At 41.9% G+C, this 14,183-nt stretch overlaps 1 protein-coding gene across 1 annotated transcript in view; it reads right to left on the bottom strand.

Moving 5' to 3' along the window:
* Positions 1 to 13,328, bottom strand: part of si:ch211-236h17.3 (carbohydrate sulfotransferase 11) — a 36,610-nt gene extending 23,282 nt beyond the window's left edge. The window contains exon 1 of the mRNA XM_034695094.1: positions 12,743 to 13,328. Within this exon, the coding sequence (XP_034550985.1) occupies positions 12,743 to 12,836 (94 nt within the window). The 5' untranslated portion in view covers positions 12,837 to 13,328. The remainder of the gene's footprint in view (positions 1 to 12,742) is intronic.
* Positions 13,329 to 14,183: the final 855 nt, after the last annotated feature.

Here is a 14,183-nt window from a genome sequence, read left to right as displayed (position 1 = left end):
CTCATTAAAAAGGAAGAGCTCACCGGCAATCATTGTGGCTAGCAGGAGCAATAGTGTAATCTAACTCATACAACCCCACTTAAAAAAACCTGAAATATCCCTTTAAATATTCAAGAAAGCTTTATTGCCCAGTGAGCTCACACACATAAGGAACAGACAGTGAGACAATAAATATAGAAACCTAAACCTAAATCTAAAATTGTCCCCCTTGACAACAGTTATTAACTTTCACTAACATGAGCAACACCAGAGAGAAACTGATCACACGTCATGTCCAATCAATCCGTGGAAAAGAGTTCAGACATATTTAGCTTCTGCTTGTTGACACCACAGACCGTAAGGTGAGGGGAAACCGTTAGCTTCCGTTAGCATCAAAACAATGTAGCTTAAACCAGTGGCGGCTGGCCAATAGAGGGCGCCAGGGTGCCGCCCCACCACTTTACCTTCAATAAGACATAAAGAAATTAAATTAAAATGAAATAATAAAATAATATTCTGAACTGTATGTATATATATTTTTAGATGAGCAAGATAAATATTATATAGTTTATGATGAGTAAAGTTGTTTCGTTCATCTGTGTTGTCTGATTGGTGACATCTTTTCATCCTGGGCGCAAAAATCTTTGTCCATAGACTCTGGTTAAAAGTTGTACATGTGCAGTAGCTCCTCTTCAATACAAGAGATTGGACCATGTCTGGGCCCACCTTCCCTGCGCCCTGAGCTGAATGCAGCTGGATTTACATACCACCACCCTCTCGTCATGGGGCCGACGTCACAGCTGAACCGTCTGTCATAAAGTGCGGCTAATTGACAGGTCGAGCCGGTTGAGCCGCGGGAGTTGGAGACGATCGCAGAGAGATGCAGAATGGAGAAAGAGAAATTAAATAGTTCAGCGAAAATCACTTCAGACATCACCTTTTGAGAGGAGAATGTACCAGGAGAAGCTCCACATGAAAGAGCACGGACCTGATCAGCCGAACATCACAATTAATTAGCAGAGGGAGACAATGTTTCCTTGCTTTTTGAACATCTATTTTGGAGTTATAGCCCCCCCCCCCCACACACTCTTGACTCTTGAGACTGACTTTGACTTTCATAAAGAACAGGTTTTGAAGTCGTCGTGCTTCTCTACAATTTAATCAATCTTGGAGAAGTGTACTTATCCAATCTCCTTAAAAGATATTAACACCTTGATAAAACTTTGAACTTATCCTCTAGATAATCTCACATGGGAGTCGATTATGTGATTGAAGGTTTTCTGTGCCACAGTTTGATCTGTTGAATACTGCGTCTCTCTGACACTTCTTTGTCCACATGAAGAGTTTTGAATTTCCTCTTTGACTGAAATTGTTTGTATAAATAAAACTGCTTCGGCTTGCCTTGCCAAGGCTCTGAAGCAGATGGTCTCACTGAAAAAGGTGGTCCTGAATAATAGCTGAATCATCAGCTAAATGAATACACAGCTGGCCTGAGGGGAAAAGGTTGGAACAGCAGGGTCACTCTGACCCGTCAGGAGATCGCCCTGATGGCTGAGGGTATGAAAGAGATGGAAATGATATGATTTGGCAACTGTGTTCAGTATCATGTGAAGCTTAGGTCACACACTGTTACTCTGTGACTATCATTTACAGGACCATCTTATATCCTGAAGTCTTCATGGAGTGTTGGGTCATTAGACTGATGCCATGTCAACAGATTAGCTTAGTGTGCTACAAGTGTTCAACTGCATCCATCGACTCACATCTGGATCTGTTAACGTTACCTGTGACATTAAAAATCTGTGTTTCTGGGTTTTATTTACAGCAGGACAACAAAACACATCATACAACGCTCCAGACCAGCCTTCCAACCAGGGGCGGAGCCATGACCCCAGTGGCCACCCTGAAACCCTAAACCATGATTGGCTACCTGCCTTGTCAGAGGTGGCACTCTTATTGAAATCAATCATTTGGGTTGTGTTTCGACCAAGCAGCAACCTCCGCTCTCAAAATATGAAGCCCATGCGGAAGTGTTATAACCTGCAGTTCACCGAGCGTCCACTTGAGGCTGGCTACAGAAACACCAGAAACCACATACACACCCACTCAAAGAAGACAATCCTTACATGAAAAATAAACATATTTACAGCCTGGTACAAAAAACTGTTTAGGTCTGAATAGCTCATTTCTCTATCAGCACACACTGTAGGGGGGTGAATTCATTTTTAACTTGTTATTTTAAAAGATATTAAATTTACAAGTTTTGCCCAAATAAGGGCATGGCTGACTTGATTGACAGGCAGGAACACTGTAGCTGTTAATGAGGAGGCTTAAGGCCACCTCTTTACCTCCCACTAAGTTAGGTTGTGTTCAGCATTTCCAATATGGCTCCTGCCGATGATTGGCTTCAAAACAGCGCTTCAGAAACAGATGGGTGACACTACGGATAATACGTACATTTTTTATACAACCTATGGTTTCCACAGGCTGCTGATAGCTTTTGACTTTGAACAAACTTCTTCATCTTGAGTCCTTAAAGAATGAAGCTCAGCAGATTAAAATGTCCTTTTAAATTAAAAAATGATACACAAGAATATAATATATTTCTTAAAATGATATTATATGAAAAGTTAAATTAGACGTGATTAGTGCAGATGACCTTCTTAGGGCTGGAGTAAGCCTCTGTTGTTTACCTATTGTGCCTAAGTTTTGCCCACCCCAGTCAAAAAAGGCTGGCTCTGCCCCTGCTTCTTCCAACCAGTTCCTGTATGTACCATAGACTGTATAAATAATGGACGCAGTATCCGTGACGTCACCCATCTGTTTCTGAAGTGCTGTTTTGAGGCCATTCGTCGACGGCAGCCATATTGCTACTGGCGAGCGATTGTGACGTAAAGAGGCGGGCTTTGAGCCTCTTAGCCAACAGCTACAGTGTCCCCGCCTGTCAATCAAGTCAGCTGTGCCTCTTATTGGACAACTCCTCTTTGAAATTGCTGCGTTATGAAATAATTCACCCCCTGTACAGTGTGTGCTGATCTAGAAATGAGCTATCCAGACTACACTTGTATTTTGTACCAGGCTGTAAACATGTTTACTTCTGCTGTAAAGATCATCTTTTTTGAATGGGTGTGTATGTGGTTTCTGGTACTTCAGGAGCCAGCCTCAAGCGGATCCTTGATGAACTGCAGTTTTTAGCACTTCCACATTGGCTTCATATTTTTGGACTGGAGGTTGCCGCTTTGTATGTACTAACTATATATAAAAAAAAGAACACATGTCTTCATGGTAAAGACACCACATAATAGAGGACATGCCCATCTTAGTTATTTATTAAAGAAAATGTAAAGACTTCCTGTCACAAGAGTAAAAACAATCAGCCATACCAGTGGAGATGAGATTTTTAAAACCCACCGAGATGACTGTGTTACAATCAAGATGGGTTTTCTAGAGTCCAGATAGTGTATAAAACACACTGATCCTGCATGTAAAGTCCTGTCAGCGTTATACACGTCTGAGGACATTTGGAGTGACTGTTATAAAAGATATCACAGTTAAAGTCTGGAGTCTGGGAGGCATATTATAATTTGTGTATTTATTCCATTGTGTGTCTCTATGACAGTGCTGCAGTAAAGCCACGGTGCATCCATATAATTATCCTATCATTTAGGTCTGCTCTGTGAATCCCCAAAGAAAGGAAAAAAGAAAAGAAAAACAATTTTCCAATGAGTGAGTCTGACTTGGCAGTGCATTCCTTTGTTATGTGGCTGCTCTCCTGCAGCTTTATATAGTGTTTGCACAAACACTATGACCTTTACCCCAGATGGAGCGGGAGCGAGGAGATGGAGGCGTTCTAAATGCAAATACATGGTGGATTATGGGAAACTAATTTAAATAGATTTAGAGCTGACAGGCTGATTTGATGAAAACATGAGATACAGAACACCTGGGCACTTAAGACACACTGCAAAGTTAAAACCCCCACCTCAGATGTTTAACCACTCACTGATGTAAATCTTTTTCTATGTATTTACGCCCCATGGGTTCACTAAAGTATGCCGTGCATGCTCTCATAAATAAAGTCATATCATCTGCAGTTTTTATTCAGCTCGGGGGCAACACATCAGGATGTAAAGCCAAGTCAACGGCTGTTTAAAATGTGGCTTGAAGTTTTCAGCAGAAGCTATCTGAGGTCAGGATGGCGTCACTGTTTTAATCTTATCACAGTTCTTCTCGACGGCTTTGACATATTTCTCTAAATATCTCGTCCTCAGCACTGAGCATGCATTTTTCAAAACAGCTCTGCTTAGAGATTAACATGACTGCAAGAGGCTGCAACTCAACCAAAACCTTTAATCCATGTATTAAATCAAGATAGTGAGTCAAAAAAGAACGACACAGTGCTTCTACAATGTGTGAGACTAGGGGGGTCAATGTTTTGAAGTGTTTTGTCCAATGACAGTGGACTCCTCCTTGACTGGAATCAATCTTTATTTGTATATTGCCAAATCCCAACAAACGTTATCCTCAGACTCTTTCCAAACAGAGCAGGTCTAGACCGTACTCTATGTTCTATTATTAACAAAGACCCAACATCAAGACAGGATCAGATCCAGTCCCATCTTACAGACAGGACTCTGTCTGATCTCATCTTAATCCACCATGAGCAGAGCACTTTGCAGCATTTAGCAAGTTACAGTGGCAAGGACAAACTTCCTTTAACAGGCAGAAACCTCCAGCAGGACCAGACTCCTGTTAGACACACATCTGCTGAGACCGTGTTGGAGAGAGGGATAGAGGAGATGAAGAGAGAGGGAGAGCAAGAGACTGTTACATTCATGCAGGGAACACGCTATCAGTATACTCTCCTCCCTGCTGACTTCAGGACTCTTTGGTTTCACATTACACCAAGGAAACAAAAGAGCACCTTAGATCTGTGTATCATGTGAGGACAAAAAGGCTTTCTGTTTTGCTGGCAAAGTTCATCATGTGCAAAACGGTAAACGGAAAAAAAAAAGCCAGTGCTGGGAATGACACCCTGTCTCATCTGTTTGAACCAAGCAACAACTAGGGCTGCAAAATTCCGGGAATTTTCAAAGTTGGTCACTTTCCATGGGAATTCATGGGAATAAACCAGGAGTTTACTAAACTGAAGGTTGGCTCTAAATAGGGAACTTAAATATAGTTGGGGAAAATATATTTTAGCATAATTCTGACTAAAACAACCAGATTTCATGCAAGTACAGTTGAATATCTCTGCTATTCCTCAATCACATGCACATAGCACACTGCTTACTGCAGGGCTATTGAGACCATGCACTGTGCATTCCTCCATCATGTGCACAGATGATTTCTATGTTGGATGGATGTCTGTTTATAACAAAACTAATATTTATGCTTGGATATGATACCTTTCCATTAAATTACCCTCAGTTCCCAGTTAATTCCCATAAATTCAAATAATTCCCATGGAAAGTTTCCAATTTGGAATATTCCCAAAACTCCCCAGCTTAACTTCCCATGGAAATGTACCGAAAATGTTCCACCCCTTTGCAACCCTAGCGGCAATCTCCGGCTGCGAGAATTGAAGCCAATGCGGAAGTATTATAAACTGTAGTTCATGGAGTGTCCACTAGAGGTTGGCTGCAGAAACACCAGAAACCACATACACACCCATTCAAAGAAGACGATCTTTACAGCAGAAATACAACAACCAATGAAGTGACCATTTACCAATCAGTCCACTTCAGTCCATGTCAGCAGTCTACATGTGCTACAGCACATGGAAACAGAGTTACAGTAACAGAGTTACAAAGAATGCTGCTGAAAAATTCAAGGTTTTCCAAAGAAGAGATTCTCATGTCTGCCAAGACGTCTTTGGCCCGATGTGTCCCTTGGTGGATAAACTTTTAACCCTTCAGATGAACAAAGCTGTTGACTTACAGTTCCCTCAAACCCACACCATCACATTCTTTAGGTTCTTTGGAAACAGGAGACACTTTCTGGGTGTTTTCTCCAGGGATCATGCGCTGGGCTCTGAGTGCTGCCAAAAATACAAATGACCCACAATCAATGCGGGACCAGAATGCATCCTGTGTAGACAGAAGAAGAACTGAGCTCCTGCTGCTGCTCTACATACCGTGTCTGAATACTTTGTCACTGTTACTGTATTAATACATGTGAGTTATCAGTGCTGGACAGCTGAGAGGGGAAGGCACCTTATTCTAAATGTTAAGCGATGATGAGCTGAAGATGAATTTTAAAGTTATATTTTTTGGGGCGTTTTTGCATTTAATGGAGAGAACAGCTGAAGAGAGACAGGACATTTGGGAGCAGAGAGTGAGGGAGGACATGCAGTAAATGGTTGAGGCTCGAATCGAACCTGCGACCTCTGTGATGAGGACACGGGGCGCACACTAATGATGCATTTCGGTCAAGAGTTCCAGGGTCTTTTAGCCCCCAGAACTACTTTACCCTGAGCTAAAAGGTTCCTGTGCCCCCATTGTTGTCTCCGTTCTGACCGTAGGCTGAAGTCCCAGGTAGATTGTGTAAATCAGGCCAGTGACGTATGGAGAAAAAAAAAGACTAAATGCACTACACCACCAGACCAGTAGAGGGCAGTAAAACAAAAACGAAGGCCATTCATCACAGATGACACCATAGAAGCAGACGAACAGGCAGGTATCATTTTGAGCAACACAACAGTTAGCCTGTTAGCATGAAAAGACTCAGCTGGTGCTGTTTTAGATGGTGCTATATTTCAACACAGATGGATTCACTGAATCAACACGTGAGAGGAGATAAGAGCGAGTAGCAAAGATGTTTCAACACGGCTTTAAAATCCTTTTGAACTCAAAAAGCCGAGGCAGAGATCGGCCGGTGTTTTGGTTTAAACCGCGACCCTGTTAACTGAAAGAAAGAGAAATCAAGTGAACCACAGATGTGTGTGATGTTAGTATGACGGCGGGCAGAATAAAAACACTGCGGTTAATCTACCAATCAGACACGTTCAGCATTGCAGGCTCTGCCCCCCGGAAGTCCAGGGACCTTTGAAAAGTACTACCCCCCTAGCAGGGGCTTTTTATGGGGGAGATTAACTACCCCTGAACTAAATTTAGACCCTGGGTCCACCGGTCGAAACGCACGTAGTTCAGAGGTAAAGTTCCTCTGGTCTAAAAACGCCTTTAGATCGCTAGGCCATCGGCGCCCCAAGATGAGATTTGAAGAGGAGGACATTCAGCTTCATGTCACCGCCTTTTCTGTGTCTGACACATTCGATAAACACATTCACACTCTGTATCAATGTGTCCAGTGCTCACATTGAGATCTCACTGTGATCTGATCGGCCTCTTTTCCACTCTTCTTCTTTTACTATAACTTCTTCTTCTGTGCCTCCATTAAATTCACAACCAATAACTGTCATCACAGACAGTGATATTGATTTACATCTATCAAGCTGAGCATTCACAACAACCACTCAAACTAACCACAGAGGCACGCAGTAACAGCTGTTTACAGTTTGCAGCACATCTAATAATATTTCATTAGTTCATATTAATGAAGACTACAGAGAGTGTTAACCCACATGCCAGCATGGCTCATGTAAAGTCAACAAAACTCCCAGCTCCAGGCGTCGACATCTGTCTCTGACTCCCTCTCTCTGGTGCATCAGAAACAAACACGTGTCTCAGAATAGCCCGGCTCTGACAGGACAGATCCGGTACAACTTGAGCCTGCAGGTAACATGGTTAATTAGAGGTGAGAGTACACAGCAGTGACACGCTGACAGTTTGATGCTAGAGTTGCTCGTGGCTCATAGAGAAGATATAAGATGCTGAAACGATCACTGTGCTCTGTCATCACAGCCTGACTGATATCATGGGCGCTGTAGACCACATCACATCCCTCCTGTCCTCTCTTTTCTCCTCTAGCTTCCTCTGCGTCTCGCCCGAGCTACACTGCAGAAATGCTAACACCATAAGAACCATCTCGCGGCCTTAGATCCTCAGGTGGGGTACTTCGACTTTAGGATGACTTCCCTGAGGAGATAAGGCTCACAGAGTCAGTGACATCTTTTAAATCTCTTCTTAAAACCTGATTTACAGACTTGCTTTTATGTGTCTTCAACTTTTTAACAGATTTTTATTTGTATTTATCATTATTTTTTATTTTTTATCCAACTAATTCATTGATTTTAATTTTATTTGATTATTCATGCTTTGCTTGTCAAAGCACTTTGTAAACATTTGTTTTTAAAGGTGCTAAATAAATAAAGTTATTATAATTATTGTTATTATTATTATTTTAGACGTCATTACCACTTTATTACCCTGATATCCAAAAGTGGGGGGACAAAATGTCTGGGTGTGCCTCCTATTTCAGCACCGGTGTCTTAAAATATTATTCAGCCTCAGTAGAACTGAGGGGTTAAGAAGTTCAGAAGTCAGGCACTATGTGTGATCCCTTACACGCATATAACAGCTCATTATTGCCATTTATTACCAAGCGGCAAACTCTGGATTCAAAATGTGAAGCCCATGTGGAAGTGGTGGTTTAAAAGAAGAGTGTAGTATGGATAGCTAATTTCTCTATCGGCACACACTGTACGGGGGGTTAAATTGTTTTCTAACGCGACGGTTCAGAAGATACTAAGATTACAAGTTTTTGCCCAAATAAGGACATGACATGACCTCGCCCCCTCTTACCTGGCTGATCTCCTCAAACGCCACTCCCCATCTCGCCGCCTCAGATCATCAGATGCCAACCTCCTCTCCCCTATCACCAAGTCCAAGCACGGCACCTTGGGGGACAGCCTTTGCCATCGCTGCCCCCACTCTCTGGAACTTTCTCCCTCCACACATCCCCAACTCTGACTCTCTTCTCTCATTTAAAAACCACCTCAAGACCTTCCTGTTCCAAAAAGCATACAACACATGACCTCTCCCCCCGCCCCACCTCTGTCTCTGTTCTGTTTTATTTATATGTTTTATTTTTTAGTTTAACGCTATATAAATTATATGAACTATTATTATTATTATTATTATTATTATTATTATTATTATTATTATTATTACTATTATTATGACTGACTTGACTCCCAGATGGGAACACATAGCTGTTGGCTTGGTGGCTCAAACTCTGCACCTTTACGTCACACTATGCCTGGTTGAGTTCCACATTTCCAATATGGCTGCCGCCGTCAATTGGCTTCAAAACAGCACTTCAGAAACAGATGGGTGACGTCACGGATACTACGTCCATTATTTATACAGTCTATGTTTATTACATGCTATTACCTGGCTTTGCTTACTGATCTTCTAGTTGTGTAAGATGCTTGATTCTAATTGGTCAAAACCCCTTGATGACGGTCTTTAACTTTCACTAACATGAGCAACACCAGAGACAAACTGATCACACGTCATGTCAAATCAATCCACCGAAAAGAGTTCAGACACATTTAGCTTCTGCTTGTTGACACTATAGACTGTAAAGGTGGGGGGAAACCATTAGCTTTAGTTAGCATCAAACAATGTGGCTAAAACATTAGCTTCGGACGTTTACATATTGGATCCTGTCCATCAATATGATCAAGGAGTGGAGCAGGTGAGATAAACTTTAGGTTAGCGATCTCTATAAAGAAACTTAAACCATGAGCGGTGGTGATGGTAGCAGCAGGGTTCAAAGTTGTGACAGTTTCTTTTTAAAGGTGTGTGAACCGCAGAGCTCAGAGAAGAAGGAGAGCTGAATGAGGACAGTTTCATGTTCAATCAACCACAACAGACAGAGAAGAATCCATCACCATGGAACGATCACTGACGAGGAATCACTGGGACTATTTTTAAAAACTGTAAACATAAATCATTTAAATCAATAAAATAATCTTTAATCAATGTTTTTAACAACATGTTTGCATCTTAAGTTATTAGCCGGGTAATAAGCGGGACAATGTATGGTTAGCAGGTTGTTATGGGAAATAGAATTCCTTCAGGTGAGTTAAGTCCCTGATGTGAAGCGAAAGTGTCTCACTTAGTTGACCTTGCATAATAACAATTCACCAACCGCAAGTTATTACTGTAACCAGACTTTCAACCTTCTCATTTTGCAAGGATGGGAAAGAAGGAAACATGATCTACAAATGAAAAACAAGATTAACAAACGTGTACAAACATGACTTTGAATCCACACTGAAATACCTGGCAGTTAGAACACGTGTGAGACGTATGAACTCATCACAACCTCCAAAATAAAAATATTTATCAGTGCAGATTTTTAACTTCACAGATTTGATCATTTTTGTTGTTATGAAGCTCCCGGTGTACAAATATACTTAGTAACTATTTCACAATAGAATATCTTGTGTTGTTATATGTGAAACTTTGAGAGGACAACTGATCAACACTTTAAATTCACTTCAATCTCACTCATTAGGTCTTGGTTGGCATTGTGTAATATTTTCATTTAATGGAAACTTTCTGACGTCTTCTTCGTTTGCTGAACAACTTATGAAATCTCTAAAGATAAAAGCACATGTTTGCACGCAAGTTAAAAAACGTTTGATTCATTTATGAGTTGCTTTTCAATTTTTTAAAATTTCAACAAGTTATTTGGGGGTAACCGTTTGTTGTTGATTACACAGTGATCTAGCTTAGTTGAACAATAGAAGGCTAAAAGAAAAACCATAGACTGTACGATACATGGACGCAGCCTCAGTGATGTCGGCTATTGGTTGGCGCCAGTGGACGCCATGTTGGAAATGCAGACTGCTACTAGGAGGTAGGGATGGGCATTTCAAGCTAAAATACTATTTGATAATCATTGGCATCTATTCGACGATTATTTGATTATTCAGCACTGACAGCGTCTGTCTCGATCTTTATGTCTGTGTTTCTGTGACAGAGCGTGGCGTGTGTGTTTACATTCTACAGCCATGCTCAGTGTCTGGAAATACATGTAGTGTGAGATTCAGAACGAATATTAGAACGAAGTGAACGAATATTTGAATAATTTGAAAATCATAGTCCATCCCTACCAGAGGTGCGTCTCACTTGGCTGGAAGTGAAGCTTCCAGCAAAGCGTCTGCCCCCTGGTGGCTGGCTCCAGTATAGGTCAAAAACTCTGTCTCCCCCCATTCATTTGAATGGTCGAGCAGTCAAACTTGAAAAAATAAATACACGTCGTGCAAATGTTTCTCACATCCATATGCTGTGGTGATATGTAGTTAGTATTTGACCGTTTTGTGTTCAAGGCCTCTTTTTTCTGAAAAGTTTCTTTTTCGTTAGTTATTAGAGGTTAAAAAACGGGGTTTCACTTCCAGGTTTGCTTTGATTGACAGCTGCCGTAGAGGGTAACTCCATAGGATCTTGTGATTCTAAGCTTGTTACCGCGCCGACACAGAAATTACCGTGGCAACCACAGAAATTCTGTGGCTTCGCAGACTCTGGCTGCACAATGGCGGCGCCCTGGAGCTGGGTTTTTTGGCTTCAGAACCGTACAATGGGAAGAGGCGGAGCAACGCTGTCCATTTTTATTTACAGTCTATGATCCCTACTAGGCGGGCCTTTAGCCTCTTGGCTAACAGCTACAGTGTGGTCGCCTGTCACTGAGTTATAGTAAAATTCACCTCTGTACAGTGTGTTCAGTTTCAGAAACAAGGTATTCAGACCTAAACAGATTTTATACCAGTCAACATGTTTAAGTTTAAGTGAAGTGTCCTTTACTTTCGGAGCTAGCCTCCAAGGCTTCATTTCTCACGGCTGAACGTTCCTGCTTGAGAAAAAACAACTCTTTTATCCTGGCTTTCCAAATCCGGATACAGGACCACCACAGGAGCACATGAATACGAGGTGAAATCCTCTTGCTTAATGAAGAATGCTTCATTCAGTTGGCAGGGTATCTACTACTTAAGTCACAATCCAGGGTAGAGTGGGAGTGGGAAGGGTCCGGTTGCAGAGAGGGCCCAGAACTGACTGACCCCTCTCCTAAAAACGCAAAGGCTCCTCACAGTATGAGCTATAGAAGCTTTTTGGCACATGATATAGCTGGAAATGTCTGAATGAGGCCATTGTATGTGGCAGGGAGCGACCTCGGAGAAGTGGAAACTGATCATAGCGAGGGCCACTACCAGCCAGCTGCAACATCTTCCAGAACCCCCCCCCCCAACATAAAAGAGGAAACACTAATAACCTCTTTAATGAAATAGTCTCTTGAGCAGGATCTGCAGTTTTATGAGATCCAAACACAGGGTGTGAGTGAAGAAGGGCTGACATGATGGCAAGCAGGGAGGAGGTACAGTTATGACTCACAATGAGAGGATCCAAACTGAGACACAACCTTTAATGATATGAAAGGATTAAATACTTCAATCCTTGCTCTGCTCTCCTGGCATCAGATATCCGATGCACCAAACACAAAGGCAGTGCGTGATGTGAGAGGCTTTATGATAGGGTGGAGACACCAGTATGAAGAACTTTACACAACCTTACACAAGCTGGACCCTACACACTGTACCAATATGAACACAATGATCATTATGAGACAGTCACGTTAAGGTATCCTGATTGAATTGATCTTGCTTGAGATCTGACCACTGCCCTTCTATCTCTCAGTCATTCACTGTAATTATTATAATTCCATATCATTATTATAATCACACAAGAAGCACACATTCATTAAATATGTGTTAAATGAGGGAAGCTGACATTTAATCCTAGGATATTAAATATTGGTAGGTATATTGAAACAGGTTAGTATAGTAAGCTGAGCTCACCCAGCTTGAGACTGCTGTTGAAGTACAGGAGGACCATAATGAAACATCCAAGACATAAGGCAAAAACCATCCCGTTGACTCTGGGGCTCCTCATCCTGAGTCTTTGGACTTGCCCCAGAACACAGTCCTTTCCTTCCTCCAGTATGCATGCGAGAGAAACCCGGTCTTCTCGGGCCTCAGAGTCTACTTTATCACCGAGGAGAGCACCGATCCGGCTCGCTGACCTCTGCAGACCCGGGTCTCCCCATTCATCCTTGTGTCTCGTCTTTGATTCCTGGCGCTGAACAAGAGGAGGAAGAAGAGGGAGAGGAAGGACTCAGGCGAGCCGGGCTGCAGACTCCACCGGTCCACTGTAGTCCACGTACCGCTGCCGGTGTCCTCGTGCAGGGAAAGTGGGACAGTCTGGGTTTCTGACGGTCTAATCCGAGCAGAGGCCACCAGTCTGTTTGTTTAAGGGGGGGTCTCACAGCCTACCCCTACAGCGTCTCCCCAAACCCTGGGCTGTGTCTTTAACCCCTGTCTCCCCATACGGAGGTCTGTGTGCAGGGTGCTGGGTGATATAATCAAGTCTGATCCTCTACCTGTAAAAGTAAAAAACACCGGTGGATTTTCAAAATAAAAGTCCGGTCCACAGGCCTCAGGTGGCGGTGTTAGTCCACATGACTGATATAGAATATAAAAGAAAGAACACCACAGTCTCAGCTCAGTCGACGAATAAAATAATATTAAATAAAATAATATTAAATAAAATAATATTGACTGAAATAATATTAAACAATATAACATTAAATAAAATAATATTAAATGAAATAATATGACAACAAATACATTCTGAAAAATGAAGGTACGTTGTTTTAGGTAAACGTAGGTCCCTAAAATAGACATTTTTATTATTTAGGCTATTACCTCTTTATGCATTCGACAATTATCCACGTAACCCTGCTTAATCAATTTAACTGATGGTTGTCTTGATTATCTTTAAAGCTCTTGTGAGGAGTTTTCAGCTGGTCATGAAACAGACTATTTTAACACTAATGTTTCTTTATGACCGACAAAAGCAAACCAGACAATGCGTGAGAAGGTCAATTGTATCTATGCTGTTATTTTTAATACCTGAAACCGCTTTGGCAGGGTAGGTGTGAGAAAAAGTGAGTACCAGACACTGCCAAATTAGTCTTTGTTTTACATTTTACATGAAAAAGATGTTCCTTGAGTTGTACTTTAGAGTAGGTGTTCCCAAACTTTTCATCCCGCGACCCCAAAATATAAGAGCCAAAGTCTTGTTACCCCTACTGACCCTCAAAGTGATTTAATGTGGCTTCATTTAGCCGGTCTGCAGAAAATCAGCCTACCTTTATGAGCATGTGTCTGTGTTTCCTGTGCCGTTATGAATTAACCTACTGCTACTGATGCTTTTGATAATTAACTGTTCACTAACCCT

Source organism: Notolabrus celidotus, chromosome 1 (assembly GCF_009762535.1).
Source record: "Notolabrus celidotus isolate fNotCel1 chromosome 1, fNotCel1.pri, whole genome shotgun sequence".
NCBI lineage: Eukaryota > Metazoa > Chordata > Actinopteri > Labriformes > Labridae > Notolabrus > Notolabrus celidotus.
Note: the sequence above shows the minus strand (reverse complement) of the source record. Positions and strands in the feature narration are given on the sequence as shown.